The 19,997-nt window shown below is 41.8% G+C and overlaps 1 protein-coding gene across 2 annotated transcripts in view; it reads right to left on the bottom strand.

Moving 5' to 3' along the window:
• Window positions 1–19,539, bottom strand: part of CDS1 (CDP-diacylglycerol synthase 1) — a 29,952-nt gene extending 10,413 nt beyond the window's left edge. Inside the window, exons 1-6 of one of the 2 annotated variants that reach the window (XR_014954931.1) lie at window positions 19,209–19,539; window positions 11,214–11,341; window positions 8,189–8,285; window positions 4,272–4,369; window positions 3,838–3,977; window positions 2,216–2,274 (exon numbers count right to left, since the gene is read on the bottom strand). Coding sequence is in view for 1 of the 2 variants with exons in the window: in XM_077783039.2 (XP_077639165.2) it covers window positions 2,216–2,274; window positions 3,838–3,977; window positions 4,272–4,369; window positions 8,189–8,285; window positions 11,214–11,341; window positions 19,209–19,298 (612 nt within the window). In the remaining variant the exon portion in view is untranslated. The remainder of the gene's footprint in view (window positions 1–2,215; window positions 2,275–3,837; window positions 3,978–4,271; window positions 4,370–8,188; window positions 8,286–11,213; window positions 11,342–19,208) is intronic. The other variant, XM_077783039.2, reaches the window with a different exon arrangement.
• Between the last annotated feature and the right edge of the window lie 458 nt (window positions 19,540–19,997).

Genomic DNA, 19,997 nt, shown 5'->3' with positions numbered 1-19,997 from the left:
GTGTGCATACAGTATATCACAAGTGAGCTAGCTTTTTGAAGCAGGTTCTGAAACTTCAGCAGGTCTCTTCATCACTTACCTCCACACAGAATTTTATAACATGCAGTTTTAACACCTGATTTAAAAAGATATACACCTCTATCATGAAAGCAGCAAAGAGGTTTAAGCAATGTGATATTCTGTATATACATATAGCAGACACGTTTGAACTGTAACAATAAAATGGCAATGAACTACTCATGAAAGAGTACTGTTACACAGATGTGGATCTCTCTCATAACAGAATACACTTATGAAACATGAAAATTCTCAGGATTAGCAAAAGTGAAGTGTTTGCTTTTAAGGGCATGGTCATTTAAACAATCATTTAGTTCAGTACTACTGTATGTACTTGGTGTTTAATCTGTAGAGCCAGTGTACAATAAAGTGGTTTCCAAACAGGCTACCGGTAAAGATTCTGCAATAAATTTTATTTTCCAAACACTTTTAAATCAAGAACTGGCAGTTTTCTCATGATATATCAAACTTAAGCACTCTAAATGTCTGGGCCATTTACACTCAAAATGTCCTACTTCTTTAATTCTCTTATCACATGTGTTTACCTATGGCAGCCAGACTCTGCTTCCAGATAGGACAACTCAAGAAGCCTTAAAATGTTGGGCGGAGAGGGGGGAGGCTACAAGAAATCACAGAAGGTTTCTGGAAATATTACCTGCTGATTAATTAATGCAGCTCTGCAGCAAGGTTTTTAGCATTTGTACAGTGACATTGGAACACCACCTAAACCCAAATACCTATGCTACTAGAATAATGGAACTGTTTGGTTGGAGAGGACCTTAAAGATCACATAGTTCCAGTCTCCTCACCACAGGCAGGGACACCTTCCACTACATCAGGTTGCTCAGGGTCCCAGCCTGGCTTTGGACACTTCCAGGGATGGGATACTCTCCTTTTCCTCCTAAACACTATGTTGCTGCACAGTAGATATATGGTTTCACTCCATTTTGTTGCAATTCCTGGGTATCCACATTTTAATGTTTTCTGGGAAGATGTTGAGTCATGTGACTGGCACTACACATTTCCTCCTTCTTTCCAGAAGAGGAAAAAAAAAACCCATTAAAATCATGGCAAGTTAATATATTTAGGTTGTGTCAATCTGAAGATGAGGATGGTTTTTTGGTTTGGGTGGGTTTTTTTTTTGTTTTGTTTTTTTTGCAGATTAGAAGAGAAAGGCTAGAAAAGCTGCATCTCACTCACTGTCAGGTAAACTCTCCTACAATCAGGGTATATTATTTTGAGCAAAAGATTATTTTACATATTATTATAAGGCTCAGTTAAGTCCTGGTCTAGAAATGGGGATCCTCAATGGTAAAGTGCTACCTAAAGCAGTGCAGAAACAGAAGGGTTAACCACATTACCAAAGCTTTAGGAAATCTTTAAATTGTGCAATGCCCTGATTGCTCAAGTTCTTTCAAGACAGGATTTGTCCTGCTGCTGCTGTTTCCCTGCAATTTCTAATCATTCCTACATAGGCATGGGAGGTGGGGCATTGTCAGTGGGGTGTTTTGGGTGTTTGCTTTGGTTTTAACCTGTAATGTTACAGAATTAGTTTTCAATGTATAAGATACATCTATGAAAAAGTTCATGCTGTTGCCTAGCTACTATGCTGACTATTAGGTGGGCAAATATGAGAGATGGGAATGCTGGTTTCTTTTAATACATCAATGATCTATTGAGACACTGCAGAGCAAAAGAGCAGAACAGCTGTGAAATGTCACAGAATAAATATTTCACATAGGGGTTAAGATCAAGACCCTTCATGGTACTTCAGTGGGGCCTCTAGAAAGCAACATTTGAGTCACAAGAACCATTTTCCACACAATGCTGTACTGTTTGGCTTCAGACCTGGCAGGGAGATGCATCCCCCTTCAACAACCTCTTTCATATCAGCCTATCACTAAGGGAAACATATCATGTTGGACATGCACAAGGCCTCACCAAGGACAGCTTGTACTGACTGAGAGGCCACATCCTGGGATATAATAATCATCTGGAAGGTGAAGAGATACAGTCCAGCATGACTTGATTTCATGCTACTCTCAATTTAAGCCACTTTCCACACCACTCTTCCGAATTATTTTATGAGCATATGGACATGACTGTTTCTAGTGGCATTTGTAACGTGAATGAGCACAGCAAAGTGGGTAATACACACCATGTAAAACTGCAGACGATAATGTTTCTTCACTAAACTCAAAACAAACATGCAGAATCCTGTAAAACAAAGCAAGTGCAGTTTGTACCATCTTCTATTTATTGACACTGAACTGTGATATGCCAGTAATTCTCTTCCTTTGAAGCAGTTTTTAATCCCTCTGCTGCTAGAAGTGTTGGCTTATATTCAAAGTACATCTCGAGTTATTCTCATACAAGACTATGATTTAGTTAACATAGTAAAGAACTATGCTTTAGCTAACATCAGTAAAGAACATCCACAGTAAACCATCAGTAAAGAATAACCCTCTGGGCACACACGAGGTCGCATTGCAGACATCAAGTTCTAGCAAACTTTAGAGTGAGGATCTCTTTTAAAAACCACTCGAAAGCCAGGTCAACAAACTAGTTCTGAATAATGAACAGAAACAAATGAAAGGAAAAGACCAACTTGCCCCTTTCCCCCAGACAGGCATATGACTGCGGGCCATGCAAGTGTGAAGCACAGGTGTTGGAGAATTCAGTTGACCAAAAAGAATTTTCTGGGTTACTAATTCAGTGTTTCATCTCCCCTATGGCAACTTCCTGCACCAGAGGGTGCAGAGGGTGCCAAAAGCCCTCCAAAAATCCTGAAACCTGGGGATAGCCCCTAAGTGACCTCACAATCCCAGCACCAGGAGGCTCTGCTATGCTCTGCATCCTCCTTTTGCTCATGCTTGGCTTGTCTCATGTCTCCCCTCACCAGCTCACAAGGCATTATTTAAGTTAGTTCCCCCAAGCCAAAGCCAGCTGAAAAAGGTCAGGTTCTGCAAAGCTGGTTTCAAGTTTGTGATCTAAGCACTGAGCAGAATGTTTATTTGGTTTAAGGAAAAAAAAAAAAACCAACAAAACAGAAAAACTAACAGATCATCACAAAGATCAGATTTCTTAGTACACTTTAGAAATATTTGTAGCATAGCAGGCCCCTGTCCATTAGGCCAATCTGAGTCTTCAGCTAATTTTACGCTGAACTGCATTGCTGAAAAAACATATTTACACATTCACAAAGCAATACCCCAAAAAGGTACCAACTTGTGTCTCATCTTCCTAGAAAAAAGCCTTTTTCTATGTTTTTATTTGGACAGGGAGGAAATTTTTTCGTGAGGAAAGTATCTGAATATCTTGCAGACAAAATTAAGACTCGGTAATTTTGACTAATCAGTTAAAAAATATATTAATAAATCCTATTACTAGAGACCTAGGAGAGCACTTACACATTAAAGAATCAACCCAACACAGCAATTAAACACAGAAGTAATCTCTACAGCCTGCCAAAATAGCACTGGTTCTTCAGCAATCAAAATTAATGCTTGCCAACCTATTTCAAGCACTATTATTTCAACTCTCTAAAGATCATCCCCTTGTTTAGGCTGCTTTCTTCTTCTCAGTGAATGCAAAATTTGTACTCATCTTTTCACAGGAAAAATGCTTAATTTCCTCAAACATTAAAAGGAAAAAGAAACTGTGCATAATGATAGGGAACAATTAATATTTAAAATTAATATGGGGAATAATTAATATTTTAAAATTAAATGAGCAAATGCAGGACAAAGTTTATTCACTTTTCTGATTTCCTGCACTTACCTGTTAAATAGAGTGCAAAGGATATAAATCTGTGGTAACGAATGAGGAATTGCAGCTGTTCTCTTCTTTGCACAAATGTAGCAAAGTAATCAGCTACAGTCTCTCCATAAAAGAAGTAGTTCACACACAGCAAAAAGTACCTGCAATATACAAAATCTAACAGTTATTTTAATAAGACAATATCTATTAAATGCAATTCTTAAAAGCAAAACAAACAAGGATTTATTTCTAACAAGTTAAAAATAAGTAAAAATGCCAACTGATTTGTCCAAGTTCACAGGGGGAACACAACTACAAAATTCTCTATTAGAGACAGATGTCAAGTTTTATGTTTGCACATGACCCACAAAGCTGTCATTCCACCACAACAGGTGAGGAAGGAGATGATTTAAGTATCACATCCTGGCTTATTGATGTTCTGGGTTGCTACTCACCAGCTGAGGGATCTAAACCATGGTAAATCATATGAGTGGTAGACTCTGTAACCAATAGTAATGATTTCGTGATAACACTTCACTTGGATGCTTAAGACCTAAAATAAGAGAAATAAAAAACTTTGTAAATATGCTGTAGTTGTTTCTTAATGCAGCCTGCATTAAGGGAAAACATTCTGAAGTCAAATTCCACTCAGAAAACAGCTCCAAATCAAATCCAAGGAAAGACTAAGCTCCATTTAAAACTTCAACAAAATCTCCAAAGCACTGTACATGAAAGAAAAAAAAACACATTGGGCTAGCTTCAAGAATATACATGTGAAGCAAGAGAAGGCTTCGATCATTTTTTAATGCTATCAAACATTAAAACAGCTTGATAGCAGTAGATTAGAAGTATTTTCCGGTAAAGAAAACTCTCCTATTTCTTTTGGCTAAGTTTTATCTTTACATTTAATTCTAGAAGTATTTTCTGGGCTCAGTGGAAAAAACTAGCTGTGCAACACAGGACACCTAGGTATTTCACTTGCAAGCATCTCATTAAGGGCAATTAGCCTTTATGATTAGAGGCAAAGCTCATCTAACTCAGGCCTGAATGTCACACTGTCCCACACCTACATTTTGTTTTGCTGACCTCACTGCTTCCCTGGGTTGCCAGCCTCACGGGGCCTTTGGGTTTCAAAGGGACTCTGCCATGTCCATCCAATCCACAGCATCTGAGCAGATCACCCTACCTGTTGGAACTCAAAATGCCCCTCAGACATTTTTAGAGGTTTCAGGCCTTGGTCAGAAGCATTTTAGATCCTGGCAGGCAGCTGGAAACAGCTGTGATTTTGAGTTTGAGCCATGGAATGAATTACCAACTTTGGAGGTGGAACAAGCAGTCACAAAAGGTTAGATAGTATAGTAAAAGTAGTTACAAAACAGAGGGGAAATTTTTTTAGTATTGTACAGGGGGGTTTTTATTTTGTACATGGGGGTCAGAAGTTCTAAGATGGAGGAAAGTGGGCTGATCCTGTTCTTCCTCCTTCTTCTTCCTTGCCTCCATGTTCTTGGTGATGTTGGCACTCACAGATTGGTTTAGAGTAGAAAAGTGCTTTGTAATATAGGTAGTAGGTATTGGGGGAAAACTATAAACATGTAAAACGTAATATATCATATAAAAGATAGCAGCAGCCCTGGGCAGGGGGAAATAGAAGAAGAAGACAGCAGACAGGGAGGATGTCAGGGTGTGTGTGTGAGCTTCTGCCGGGGCCACTGACCAAACAGCCGCAGCCCGAGAAGACAATCTGTTAGATAACTAACGATAAACTGCCTTGAGACCGGACAGCAAGAGACTGCTGAGTTTTTCTTTGGAAGCACGGGTTGGAGGAGAGACTTTACCACCACACGAGACCCCAGACCAAGCCCGGGGTTCTCACACCTACCCAGACGTATGGAATTGCCAAATTCAGCCCATGGGTAACGCCATGCAGGGGCCGGAGCGAGAACCTGCCCACGCAGCCGGCGCGTGTCAGCACGCAGGGCACCGCAGCAGCCCTCACCACCTCTGCTCCTCCGTGCATTTCATCTTGCTCAACCCATCAACACAGATTCAAAAGTCTTACACCACCTCAGTGAGTGAAATCTGAAGTTCCCCTATCTTGTGTTCTGTCTTCTGTTTGGCCAACCTTACAAAACTTAAATGCTACAGGCAAAAGCAACATCACAGGATTGCACTTTACAGCGGAGCAGGGCACCAGGATCCAAGCCATGGAAGCCTGTTACCCAAGCAGGCAGCAAATGCAGAACATACATCCCAGCTCTTTAGAGCAGTCCCACATCTTGTCCTCCAAACCTCACTGCATTACTCTTCCTTCTTCCAGTCCCAGTATTGGTTTTAACATGACAACTGTTATTTAAATACAAACTATTTTATTTCAGTCAAATTAAATAATTAATGAGCAAGACTGTTTTTTTTCCCTCCATTCTCCTTTTTATGCAGTCTCAAATATCAAATTAATTACTCATTATAATAGAAGAGAAACTTTTTGCTTTACAGCACAAAAGAGAAACTATTACAATTCTCTACTAACTTTGATTGCGTTTTGGTTCACATCTTAAGAGCTTGCCCATTAATACAGAAAATCACCCTGCAAATTAATAAATACCTTTTTGTTCATAATCATAATTCTCAAATGTAACTGACTACTGAAGGAAGGATGGCAGGGAAAAAATAAATCTTTTTACAACAACCTGCACTTTAAAAGGGCTTTTTTTGTTGTTTCTTCATATGCAAAAAAAAACCCTATATGAATGAGACAATTATTTAGTAGTTTGTTATGTCATTAATCTGAAAACAGGAAATATTAACCAGACTAATTCAGGAGTAGAAACTGTAATGCAGACCATAATGATGGTGAAATAGCATTCCAGTCTCTCAAGACACTAGATTTTATGACCTTTGGAAGAAGGAGAAGGTGACTCAGAATGAATACAATGTTGTTGTGAGGTTATGCAGGAAGAAAAGTAGAAGGGCCAAAGCCCAATGAGAACTTAATCTGGCTACTGCCATAAAAGACAGTAAAAACCACCTCTATAAAGACATCAAAAGCAAAAGTAGGGCTAAAAACAAGTTCCATCCTTTGTTGGACGCTGGAGGAAACACACTGACAAAGAATGAGGGACAAGCTGAGGTCATTAATGCTTTCTTTGCCTCTTTAATGGTACGACCAGTTGTCGAGTTGGTTACCCTGTCCCCTGAGCTGGGAGACAGGGGCTGGTCTCTTCTCCTAGGCAACAAATGAAAAAATTACCTCAGTTTAGATGGGAGCTGAGGTTTAGACTGGATATTAACAAAAATTTCTTCACCAAAAGGGCTGTCAAGCATTGCAAGATGCTGTCCAGGGTAGTGGTTGAGTCACAATCCCTGCAGATATTTAAAGGATGTGTAGATGAGGGACGTGGGGACACGGCTTAGTGGTGGACTTGGCAATGCTGGGTTAACAGCTCACTCAATTATTTTAAAGGTATTTTCCAACCTAAATGTTTTTAGGAATACAATCCTAAAATTGTCTCATGGGAAGCCAAGAAAAAAATTTAAAAATTTTGATACCTGAACAAACTTAGAGTCAAAAATAGAAGCAGTTACCTAGAAGAACCAATTTCAGCATATTAAAAAATGAATTGCTATCTGTTCCTTGCTAAGACTGGGAAAGATAGTTAAACCATCATTCCATAAAAATACCAGCAAATAAGATGGTGCAAAGAAGCAGTAAAGACTGACCTGCTATATAGCATGTATGAAGATTATTATAACCTTTTTTATTGTTATCCTCACCAGTATTTCACTTCATGACCTAAAAATGTACTTTGTCTGTAACTCAGAAAGAGATCTAGCTCTAACTTACAGATAAATGCAAGGCCAAAATGAAGCCTCGTAGAGAAATATGGAATTAAAGGAGCATGTCTGAGGAAAGCCTGTCAGTGCCGGTTGCAGACAGGAGGCCAGGACTACCTGCTTTCCTTAGCCTCAAAATTGCACTTGTCTCTTAATTTTTTGTTTTTGGATTTTTTTTCTGTTGTTAGTGGGTCTGGAGTTTTTCTTGAATTAATTTTCGTCTGATTTTTGTTTGTTTGCTTTTTAGAACAAACCTCAACATGCAACAGCAGGTGATACAAACTAGCAAGGCAACAGTAATTCAACTTCTTTGAGCGACTTTAATTCCAAAAAAAAAAAAAAAAAAATTACAGTATATAAGAACTCCTTAATCTGTAAGGTCCAGTTTTGAATCCCTCAAGTGTTTTTCAAAAGTATTTGCATTTACAGAAATAAAAGACAATTGTTCTGAAGTGTCCATGTAGTTTCCTTTCAGCTTAGGCATGATGGATGAAGATATCAAACAACTCTTGTACAGAAGAGTGCATTTAAATAAACTTACCAGAAGCATCAGCATAAATGATCCCAGATATATAATCAGAAAAAACCCAGAAATCATAGCTAGAGAGAGAATTCCACGAATCCACCAATTTTTCCACCTATTAAAAAAAAAAAGAAGCAGTTATTAGTGAAAATGAATTATATTTCCTCTGCTAACTAGAGATTTAACTATACTAGAAACAGTGGGAAAAGTAGAAGTCTTTGTGTTTAATCAATGCATAGCAAAACCCCACAGAATCAAGCAACCATCCAACTGCACAGTAAAAGAAATTAAAGTTGGACACCATTCTTGTTCCTGTGTGCTGCCTCAACCCTGCCAAATGTCATTTGCAATGAATTGGTGCAACCCCATATTGAAGCTGCTGTGAAAATACATCAGGACCCTCAAAAAGCATCATGTCAGCTGCAAGACTGATGGGGGCCCAGCCATACAAAGGCTGGCAGAGGAAAGAAAGGCTGCAAGGTAGAAAGCAAGTGATTGTTTGAGGAGTAACAGACACACGACAAAAGCTCTGAAAAATCTCCAAAAGTGAAAAAGTGACCACCAACTTTCTACAGCAAAGCAGCTCTTTTGCCAAGCAGAGGGTTATCTGTTGGAAGCAGTCCTATGCTCTTGTGAGTACTGGAACCAGGACAGGGGACTGTGTGACAGTTGGGGTTGATGGGTCAAACTAGCTGTACTCTTTTGTCCTTGGCAGCTACTAGTGGCTACCTAAGGAAAACAGAATAAAAATTTCTGTAACTACAGAGTCATAGAATCATTTGAGCATCATTTGAGCTGGAAAAACGTTTAAGATCATTGAGTCTGTTAGCCTAGCACTGCCAAGTCCATCACTACATCACATCCCTGACTGCCACATCTACGCATCTTTTAAGTACCTCCAGGGATGGTGATTGCACCAGTTCCCCAGGCAGTTTGTTCCAATGCTTGACCTTTTTCCTAAATTAAACCTCTTCCAAACCTCTTTCCTAAATTAAATTTTGTAACATCCAACCTAAACGTCCTTTGGCACAATTTGAGGCCATTTCCTCTAAACGTCTGCTGAAGCAACTAATCATAAGTGACTGCTAAACACAAAGCCCCCTACCATAACCTGAAGACATTCTTCCTAATGTTTTGCTTTGCATCAGTCTTGTGTTTCACTCCACCAGGAGATACACCTGGCTCAATGTTTGTTTCGAATCATACTCCAGTTCCAATGTAAACTTCAATAATTTGATTTTCTAGAATGTGACTCATTGACAGGTTAATGGCAGCTACAGCCACTAATTGGATTTGCCTTAAGTATCAGAATAGAGACAGAAGAGGTTTTATCACAACATGCTTTATGCTGCTCTATGATGTGGGATACCCAGTAGCAACTTGGCCCTAGTGGCATATCCATAGTGAGCAAACCTCCTCCAGAAGAATTCAGCTTCCTTTATGAGTAATGTTAAAATGCCACATGTAATCTTGGGAGTGTTGGCAAGCACAGCACTGGAAAGACAACTTCAGGAAGACAAGAGGCTCCAGAATTTAGGAAGCCACTTGGCAAGTTTATTGTATCCTAACTCTCTGCTAGAAAGTCATAGATACTATTTCTTTCAAACATCAAATACAAGGAGTATCCATATTTCTGAAAGTTACAGTGCAACTCACTCATGTTTCACATGATGTACAACAACTCTGCTGGAACTGCTGGCTACTGAACTAGCAGGTAATTTCAACACCAGCATCCCTAAAGCACCAAGAACTTAATTTTTTCATTCAAAGCACCCTTTGTGCAAACACTCCAATAAAGAATTTCAAGCCCATGAAACAGGAACGGTTTCAGCTGCATCTCTTAGTTGCAGGCTTTGAGGTATCACCCTGTCCTTTGGAATGAGTCTGATTTGAAGACCTAAGATCTCCACATTTAACACAATGAGAGAACTCTGAGACAGACACTCCTTGCAGTGTGATGGCAACAGAGAATCACATTCTGCTCACAGCTGGTGCAGTTTAGAAACAGGCTTTTTAAAACCTGAAACATTACATCTGCTTGTAGCTCATGGACATAATGGAAACAGACAACAGATTAGAAAATGAGCAAGGCAAAAAACTCATTTCACGGTGCTATTGGAAAAATCTGCTGGAGAGCAGTTTTTTTACAAGGATTTGGAAGGTTTTAATTGTAGTCTGGATTAGAGAGCCTTCTTTTGACTGTTGCAAGACCTAAGTTGCTTCTAAAATGTACACTGCATATTGCTTGATTTGTTATATTGAGCATAACATATACATGACACCCATATTCATTTTAGCAGGTAGTTTTTTGGTATCTATCACCTAAATTCTCTTTCACTGTATCAGTGAAAAAAAAATTTGTTTGCCCCAAAAGCATTTGACTGATCAGGTGTTGTAAAGGGACTGCATAAAAATTATACAAGGACCTTTATCTGACAGCCTTCATGAATATGCAGGTCCACACAACTATCTGTCTATCACACATACACATCCCCTCACATTTGTTGACCATCAAGATCCCGGGAAGACAGAGGTAGAAACTTAAGTTTGAAAAGAAACCACAGGAAAAAAAAAAAAAATTGCTTTTAAAAGTATGGACATATCAGCTTTGATATATTTAACTGTACAGCAAATTATTTAGAAGTGTAAATGTCACAAAAATATAGCAAACCTTATCTTGAGAACTTACACATCATTCATAAACCAATCCCCCTCTCAATCTTGGAGGTAGGATATCAGTTTATTACAACCTCCAGAAATAATTATTCTGTAATTCAAATTCTTTAGTTATTGCAATGCTCTGACTCAGTAGATATTTATGTAAACTGTGTTAACTTAGAAAAGCATGCAATGGATAAACACAGGTGTATGCAAAAAATATTCCACTGAAGGGACTATCAAAGCATAAATAAAACAATAATATCCAGCAATAATTTATCCTTGAAATTTTCACATCTACCATATAAAACTTAAAACTGCAACATAATCTGTATGACTTTTAACCACCAGCCATTAAATTTGAGATCTCCTTTTTTCAGTGTACCTGGCAGATAAGCCTGACAAAGCCCTCTTGAGGATTTCTGGAGTGCTGTCTGTTGGTGGAGGAACATCAGGAACATCCAAATCACTTCTAAGGTCCACCTCATGAAGTCTTTCTTCCAAATCCACTTCCTATCACAAAAAGAAAAATAAAACTATCAGAAAACTCAATACAAAATGAAAGATTATCAGATATTTTGCCAGAAAACAGCATTCTGAGTTAAACATTAGTTTAGGAACCGATACTATCTGCACTACCTTCTAAAAGACAGCAATGGTGAAACTGTGATGTTGTAGGAAACAAATGTATGCCAGTAAATGTTTATAGGGAGGCCTGTACTTGGATGTTGTGACATTACCTGCTGTAGTCAAGAAACTTCCCATTCTAGGCATCACTTTTTCATGGATATATGTTTCCAGAAATATTCCAGCTGACACGGAATACTGGAGTTTGCCCAAAATCCCCAAGCCTCTAACACATCTACATCTCAAACTACCCTTCTATGGAATAAGGGGAAGGTTAAATGTCACATTAAGAAGAAAAAATAGAAAACATCACACATGAAAAAACAGTCCCTTCATACAATGAGAAGAGGTTGCTGGCGGTTTTATACATGGTACATTGAAACCTCAAGCTTGAAAAGAACAATCCAAAACCAAACTGTGAAGTGACCAATTGTTCCATGGACACAGTATTACTCAAAATAATTTTGTGTATGACTGCAATGCTATAATTCTTCCTTCAGTTTTCGCTGAGTGCGTCTAGCCCGAATGCAAAACAGGCGCTATGTATTTTGGTGACAATGTACAAATTGTCACCAACTCTCAGAGCACACTGTCAGGACTATTTTTCCCTCAGTTAAAGCCAATACAAAGGGTGACTTCAGTCATTCTAAAGTTGCAAACACCACAGCTCCAAGGAGCTGAAAATCTGCACTCAGGCCTGGCACAGCACTAATGCAGAGAGCAATCTCTGGCTCAGTGTCTGGCTCTTTTGAGACCTGAACTTCCTCCTGACCTCCCTGACTCGCCTCACCTTCCTACAATCTCAAACAGCTTCCAGCCTGCCCTGGTGCCTCAAGTTCATCAGGAATGTTAAGTAACTGCACTTCAAAACTTTTTCCTCCACTGCTATATGCTATTTCTCCATCTCCCTCCCTTTCCACTTCCTCATCGCAGTTCTTTCTCCTTTATTTCCATTCTCCTCTATTTTCATTAATTAGAAACTCACGCTTTTCTTCCCTACTCTTCCATAACAATATTATTTTCTTCCCTTATTCTGAGTAATTTTGTCACTTTTTCTAACCCACCAGAGGTATACCCTCTCTTTCGCCCCCACTACGAGACACCAATTTAGGTGCTTATACCCCCAGTCATCCCACCCAAGCGCAGCGTGGTTACTGTGTTTATAATCCATGTCCTTTTCCCTGCAGCTGCGCTACAGCGTAACCTCTGTCCCAGCGCCCGGCCCGTGCAAACAACGCGCGGCACAAGATGAAGCTGGACGGAGCCGGGGCTGGCAGCGGCGGCCGCGAGGGGCCGGGGCAGGAGCTGACCAGGGTGCTGCAGGCGGCCTCCAGCCTCCCACCCTGCCCCGGCTCTCCAGGGAAAACAAACACCATCCTTGCCATTCAGACGGTGCTTTGAACCTTCCAGGACCTGGCGCTACACGCATGAGCAAGCCAAGTGGGTAAGTACATCCTCTCTTTTTTTAGGGTTTTTCTCATTCGCTTGATGTACCACATGCATGCTTAAGATGAAATCATCATTTTTACGCCATTTACTTCATTCAAAAAGGTGATCAAGGAAACCCCACAGCTGAATAACTAGGCAGACTCAGCCTATAATTAATACAAGTAACAAGAGCAAATAAGGTGCGGTCCAGACTTCAGAGTATGCAGAACACCTGAAAAAGCACATAAATAATAAAAAAAAAAAATTACTACACTCACAACCCTGCTATTCAGAGATGTTTCTCAGAGTGTTGTACCATAGCCTAGGAAGTTCACTACAGATGAAATTGAGGGGATCATAGCTCTCTTCCAAAGCCATGTTTCAACTCCTGTGACCTGCTCTGGAGTGCAGCAAGCTGTCTGTACAGTCCTAGAAGACCTACTCACTGTGCAGATGACAGGCAGTAATCCTGGCCCTAAGACCATGACTTAGCGTCTTTAATATTAATCCCTGCTTGCAGATGGCAGAGATGTTCTCTCTTTTAAGCACTCAGAACTAAGAATATCTCCAAACTTTTTTATTCCACATTGGTGTTGCAGAAAACAATTGTGTTTAAGCAATTGAAAGAAAAATATCACACTTAGTTTTGTCCCTCCGATCTTTAACACACAACTATCACTTCTAAGCACCTCATTATCAGCAACACTTTCAATTTGCTACTTCTGACATCTGAATTCACAAATGCACAGCTTTCTTCAGAGTATCTAACCAGCCTGCAGAAGGGGTCTGTGTTTATCTGATGTGATTTTCAGCAGCACATGGAAGTTTGGCTGGTGCAACCTGAAAATTGCTTAGAACTCAGTGTTGGAAAGGATGGATCAGTGCAGGGTTTTTTGCCTTACATTACTAAAATAACCAGGGGGAAATCAACACCTCAACTATCTTCAACTTCCCCGTGCAACATAATACAAAAATTACCATGAATGCTTTGTTTTCCAGTTAACTGCTATCACAGCCACAACAATTTCCTGAATGAGGCATTTAATTTGTAAAGTCAATAGCCAAAGAGGACAGCTAGTTGTCTTCTGCATCATTAAGTGCTTAGAACCCCATCACTGGGGGATGAGATTTTCTTGCTAATAATTTTCTAAATTATTTTATGTGATTGATTACAAACATTCCAGTTTATAGCCACAAATAACAACAAACATTACGGAAGGAAACACTAAGTTAATCACTATAAAAGTACTCAAAAAAAAAAAAACCAAACCAAAAAACCAAGAGCCTTGCTACTGCAGCTTGACCTTGTAGAAGCAGTTCTGGAGTTCAGCACAAAACAAAGCAGACCTTCCTTCTCCTGCTCTTCAGATTTGAGCTGTGGCCAAGCTTAGTACACAATAACATCAAGGACCTGTGAAGGTCCATGGGAAATGCCATGGGTTTCACACTGTGAGCAGATATTTAGGAGGTTTACAAAGGTTAATTGAAACCAGCACAGGTTGTACTGTCCTAAGTGCCTAGGAAACCTTTCAACCCCAACTCCAAATTAAGTGTTTTATCCCAGGTATTTGGATTTTTTCCTAAAGTTTTCAAACTGCCTGTGACAGAACTGTTTATTTATATACAGAGAGTGTGTCACTCCTTCCTGCTTGATTCACACACAAAGTGTCTGTAAGGGGTAGATGGTTAAATTTAGTATTCTCAAAATACAAGACTTTGATCCGTGTGCTAAATCTCTACAAGAACACAAACACTTGGCCATACAAAGGGGGAAATTCAGCCAGTCAGGAGCTTGAGCCTCCATGCCAGAAATTCAGAACATGTGACATCTTACCATAAATTAGGCTTCCATGTGGATTTCTGCTTGCCGGCTATTTTGCAACAGCTCATGAATTACAGCCATGTGTAATGGAGAAAAAAATAGACCTCTCCATCTTTCATCATCTAAAAGGCCACACATCTGAACTGCTGTTTTGTACCACATGCCCTCCACTACAATTAATACATGCCAAGCGAACCACACGCCAGAATTATTCTGGTTACAAAGGCACTTGAAATGTTCCTCTTGTACAGCATTTTTCCACGACACCATAAGGAACTCCTAAGTAGAGAACAAATATGTTCTTTGAGAGTGTAACCTGCAAATGAAGAGCAACTGAAAAAATGAAGCCACGGTCCAACAACTTATGAGAAAAAGTTACTGAGCAAAAGAATTTAGTTATTGTCATTTTATAAGTCTAAGTGTTACTTGAAGCATGTTTTCTCCTCCATTTTTGATCTTTCTGCAGTCTCTCTCACAAGTTCCGTAGTAAAGTCAATAGTTCAGTTAGAACACATTCAAGAGTATTTAATAAGTTGTACCTTGATACCTCCCTCTGAAGCCAAGATACCAAAGTATCAGAAGGTGAATAATGAAACCTTTTTTCCCACACCATTAAAGCCTGACATATGCAGAAACACGTGAGAGACCTGCACATGCTGAATCAGTGACTGGAAACTACAAACCCTTTGCTCTCTGCATTCACCACCGTTTCCAAGAAAACAAAGGCTTGGAAATAGTCTGCCCTGCTTATTATTGCCATGCTTGTAGCAGAAAGCATAGAGGTTAGACTTCTCTGTGAAAATTAAACTGATCCATTTTTGGGGTACTCCAAAAGAAGTAATCCAAATGAAGCAACTAAGTGATCCGTGGCAGACAGATGGATCCACAATAGGCTATACTGCAATTAGAAATTTCATTTATGTCCCAGCAGGTTTGTGAGGTTTTGGACATCAAAGATCCAAATGTCACACTGAGCTTCACAGGTCTGAGCAACTTATCTGGCAACTGATTCCCTGGAAGGGCTGTCCCATGGAACAGAAACAGTTTTTTTTTAATACCACAAGAGAAACAGCATTCAGTGATTACAAGCTTTCTTGTAGTTATAAATGATTAACAGCCAGCAATGCAATATGATCACACTTCCCCCTCCCTGTCCTACTCTGACAATTCTGTACAGTACAAAGAAGAATATTTGTATGATTTCTTCCAGGATATACTATTTTTTTGGGAAGCATTTGAAAGCACTGTCCCTTGTTTTTTAGCAAAGAAAGTAAACAACTGAAATTTTAAAAGAATCATGAGCACATGAAGATCAGCATCTGAATGCCAAGTCATTCCTCTTTCTCCCAGTGCTCACAGAGTATTTGTGAAGGCACTTTGATCAGACATTCTTAGGAAAAAAGCAGCCAGGGCAAGCAGTGGGAAGTAAGAAAGTGACAACCAAAAAATCACTCCTGTATGCCACAAGACAATACAAATAAAACAGCAAAGTTGTGAAATTGCAAGAAAAGGCATGTTCACAGCCATTTTGCAAAATGTCACCAGCTCAAAGAGCTAGTGAGCAACTGGAGACACTAAGACTTGCAGAGCTTGGGAACTTCAAGAAGCTTTCACAAAGGGTATATCATATTCCTTCATATAAAACCAAGGAAGTTAACTTTCCTTTGGAACTACATCAATATAGAGTAGCTACCAGTTGTTTCCAATTAGTGACAAAAAGGCACACAAATGAGGAAGAAAATCCCCAACAGCTTCACTTCAATTCGGTAGGAAATGAGCATCTATGGACATAGTAAGTGTAACATGAAAAGTACTATATAGTACACTGAATACAGGGCTTAAAGTAGAATACAAAAAAAATCTTCAAACATATTTAGTGTTTCTGGAGTTCTTCAATAAACACAGAGGGCTTCTCTACTTGGGCAAAAAAAAAAAAAGGTGCATGATGCCTTTATATACATGGAAGGCTTGGTTTGGGCCAACAAGAGCAGCAGAAGAATGAAACACATACGATCCAAAGAAACAAGTTTTCTCCTTCATTACAAGTGATGAAGAGGATGATGTTTCTGAGCTGCATTCCAGAAGCAGCTTAAACCCACTGCATCACACCTATCCTGAGTAGTTAACAGCCAAAGAACCAGTTTTGAGTCCAAACACAGGATCACCACACCAAAAAGGTCATCTCAAAATAGCCAGAGGACAATAAAATTATCCACTTGTAAAGTCTAGACAAGAGATAGAGCAGAGTGATAACCATCTAGGAAGTTGCATAAGGTTACACCTGTGAATCCTGATGACCAGGTGCTACTCATCAAATCACCTACAGCAGACATTATGTGTGTGCTCATATTCAAAACAGAGTCCCAAACTGTGACCCACTGATTGAAACCTCAGTACAAAATACTGGTTTATCTCTACAGTTACTAACGGCACTAAAGCCAGCTTAATATGTAAAACCAACCCTTATTGTCACTTGTGAGCCACAACAAGGGTCGCCAGTGCTGGCTATGTTGCAGATAGGTCAAACAACTCCGTGAGAACAAGGAGGGTCCCACAAATAACCCATGAGAAAGTCTCTTGTGCAGTGAAAAAGACTTTCCAAATCTGTTGTTCAAGTGAACACAAATGTATGCACGTTGAAATCCAGCTCCTGTAACCAGCCTCCTGCCTGCTCAACATCATCTGAGATGAGATGAAGCACTAAGCTGTTGAGTAGCTGGAGTAAAACCACAGCAGGCCTGTAAGTAAGAACAGCATTTTCTTCTCTGAAAATCACACAGGTAAACCAAGATTAGAGGCACCTGTTGGAGGTCTGGGTAGCAGAGGCTTTGAAGAGCAAAAATTCTTTGAGGCGCACCTCAGAAATAAACTTACTCTGCAAAATAAAGCAAACCAGAGTATCTCCACAGAAAAACAGCTTTTGGAGCACACTGTGATGGGAAATTAGGTTTAAATGTTAGTTCTTGTCTACAGAGAAATACTGTGCACAGCTATAGCCTAAACACTACTTTCGGTGATCACAGCTCTCAAGGCAGCACAGCACTACAAATTTGCAAGTTCATTGGCTTTGAATTAAAGCAACCAAAGCATGGAATAATAAGTCTTGAGTTTCACTTTCCAGTTCCTTGCCACAATGCCTAAGGCAGACTACACTCTGCAACATTGATATCCATGCAAGTTTAAGCAGTTACTGAGTCAAGTAAAAACACATGTATTGCTACTTCAATTTAGCAATCAGAAAGCTTTTTTTTTAAAAACTTTATTTCCAGTTACCCAAATGAGACCATCTCTTTCATTTTATTCAGACAGTTAGCAACTGTGATGTGCTTAGCTTTTGTAGAGATAAGCCTTAACTCCACAATAAACAAAAGAACAGCACTGTGGCTGTTTTGCCACTGTAATGAACCTGATGCATAGACTTAGTATTTCAAAAACCTCTTGCCTTAGCAGAAATGTCATAGCGTAAGTCCTTTCCAGGCCAGAGGTGAATGCCTATCACTTAACAGGGCATAAAGCAGAAAGAGTTGCTGAGGAAATGCTGACATAGCCTTTAAATGGGGCAGATCATTGTTCTGAGTTAGTTCCAGTGCTACTGGACTGACCTGACCACACTGAAGCATGCTCTTTGCTTGGGCCGGTGTCCTGGTTTCATCCGGGATAGAGTTAATTTACTTCCTAGTAGCTGCTACAATGCTGTGTTTTGGATTTAGCAGGAGAATAATGTTGATAACACACTGATGTGTTGGCTTCACTGAGCACTGCTTAGCCCAAGTCAAGGACTTTTCTGTTTCCATGCTCTGCCAGTGAGGAGGTGCACAAGAAGCCAGGAGGGGCCAGAATAGTTGATCTGACCTGGCCAAAAGCTCTCCTGGGGGGTATTGGGTGAGAAAGGCTGATTGCTGCTCATTGTTGGGTAGGTGATGAAGCAATTGTATTCTGCACCACCTGCACTTCCATGGGTATTATATGCCTTCTTGTAATCTCCCTTTTCATTAATATTACTATTTCATTTCAATTATTAAACTGTTGTTATCGCAACCATGCGGTTTTACCTTCTTTCCCCGACTCTCCTCCCCATCCCAGCGGGTGGGGGGTAATGAGGGGTGTGAGGGAGCGGCCGGGTGGTGCTCAGCAGCAGCTGGGGTTACAGCACGCCATCAGCTCCCTAGTCAAGAGATGAGATACGACACGCAGCTACGGCGCTGAGCTTTCGCTGCGGGCCCGGAGAGAGCCCGGCCGCTCCCATTCCGGCCTCGCCACGGGGGAATGGCAATGGGGTAAAACACGCGTTAGCACACAAACCCTAACTTGGCACCTGGCCCTCTCTCTGCTCCCGCCACCCGAGAGCGCGGCCGCGTTGCAGCCCGGGAGGGACCGGGAGGGTTCCTGATGCCGGGGCCAGGAGCGCAGCGCGGAGCCCCACGGGCGGCTCGGCCCGGGCCCGCGGGGGGAGGCAGCGCTGCCCCCTGCCCCAAAAGCCGCCGCCGCCCTGCGCGTCCTCACCTTGTCGCTGCCCGCCTCCTCCGCCGCCTCCTCCTCCTCCTCTTCCTCCTCCTGCTCGGTGGCCGCCCTCCGCCGCCGCCGCGCCGACATCGCGCCGCGGGAGCGCAGCGCCCGCCCGGCGGGGAGCGAGCGCAGGCGGGGCCGCGATCGGGACGGGGAGGGAGCGGAGGCCGCGCACCGAGCCCGCCCGCCGGCTCTCCTTCCTCCTCCCGCTGCTCGGAACCCGGCGCTGTCCCCACCACCGGGGAGGCGGCGCTCCAGCTGCGGACGCCGCCGCAGCTCGGGGGCGCGGCCGGACCGGGCGCCCCGGGAGCGGAGAAGCGCCCGCGGCCGCGGCTGGGCTGGAGTGGGCGGGCGATGTCGCTCAGGTGCGCTCGGCGCTCCGCCCCCGCCGCCGGCACCGCCCCCGGGGGGCGGGGAGCGACCGGTCCGGCCCGCGGGGCTCCCGGCCCGGCGCGTCCCGTCCGCCCGAGGCCGGGCGGCTGCGGCGTTGAGCGCCGTAACCCGGGCGTGGAGCTCCAGGTTGTTCTCTCCTGGATGCCAGAATGGCCGCGGGACGCTGCGTGCCTGCAACCCGCCGGTGGAATGGCCCGGGAGCCTGGGACAAGCATCTCTAGGCAGCCCCGGGGTCAGCTTCGTGCTGCAGCCCGCGCGGGTGTCTGTAGAGTGCTTTGTTTCCTCCTGGGATGCTCATGCCCACCTGCCCTATGTCCACTTACGGAGGCAGGTGCGCTGCTTGGCTCGTCCCTGCCCCACCATGCCCTGTGCACTGCCGAGTGTGGTGCCACC

The sequence above is a fragment of the Lonchura striata genome, chromosome 4 (genome assembly GCF_050655825.1).
Source record: "Lonchura striata isolate lonStrDom1 chromosome 4, ASM5065582v1, whole genome shotgun sequence".
NCBI classification, from domain to species: domain Eukaryota; kingdom Metazoa; phylum Chordata; class Aves; order Passeriformes; family Estrildidae; genus Lonchura; species Lonchura striata.
Note: the sequence above shows the minus strand (reverse complement) of the source record. Positions and strands in the feature narration are given on the sequence as shown.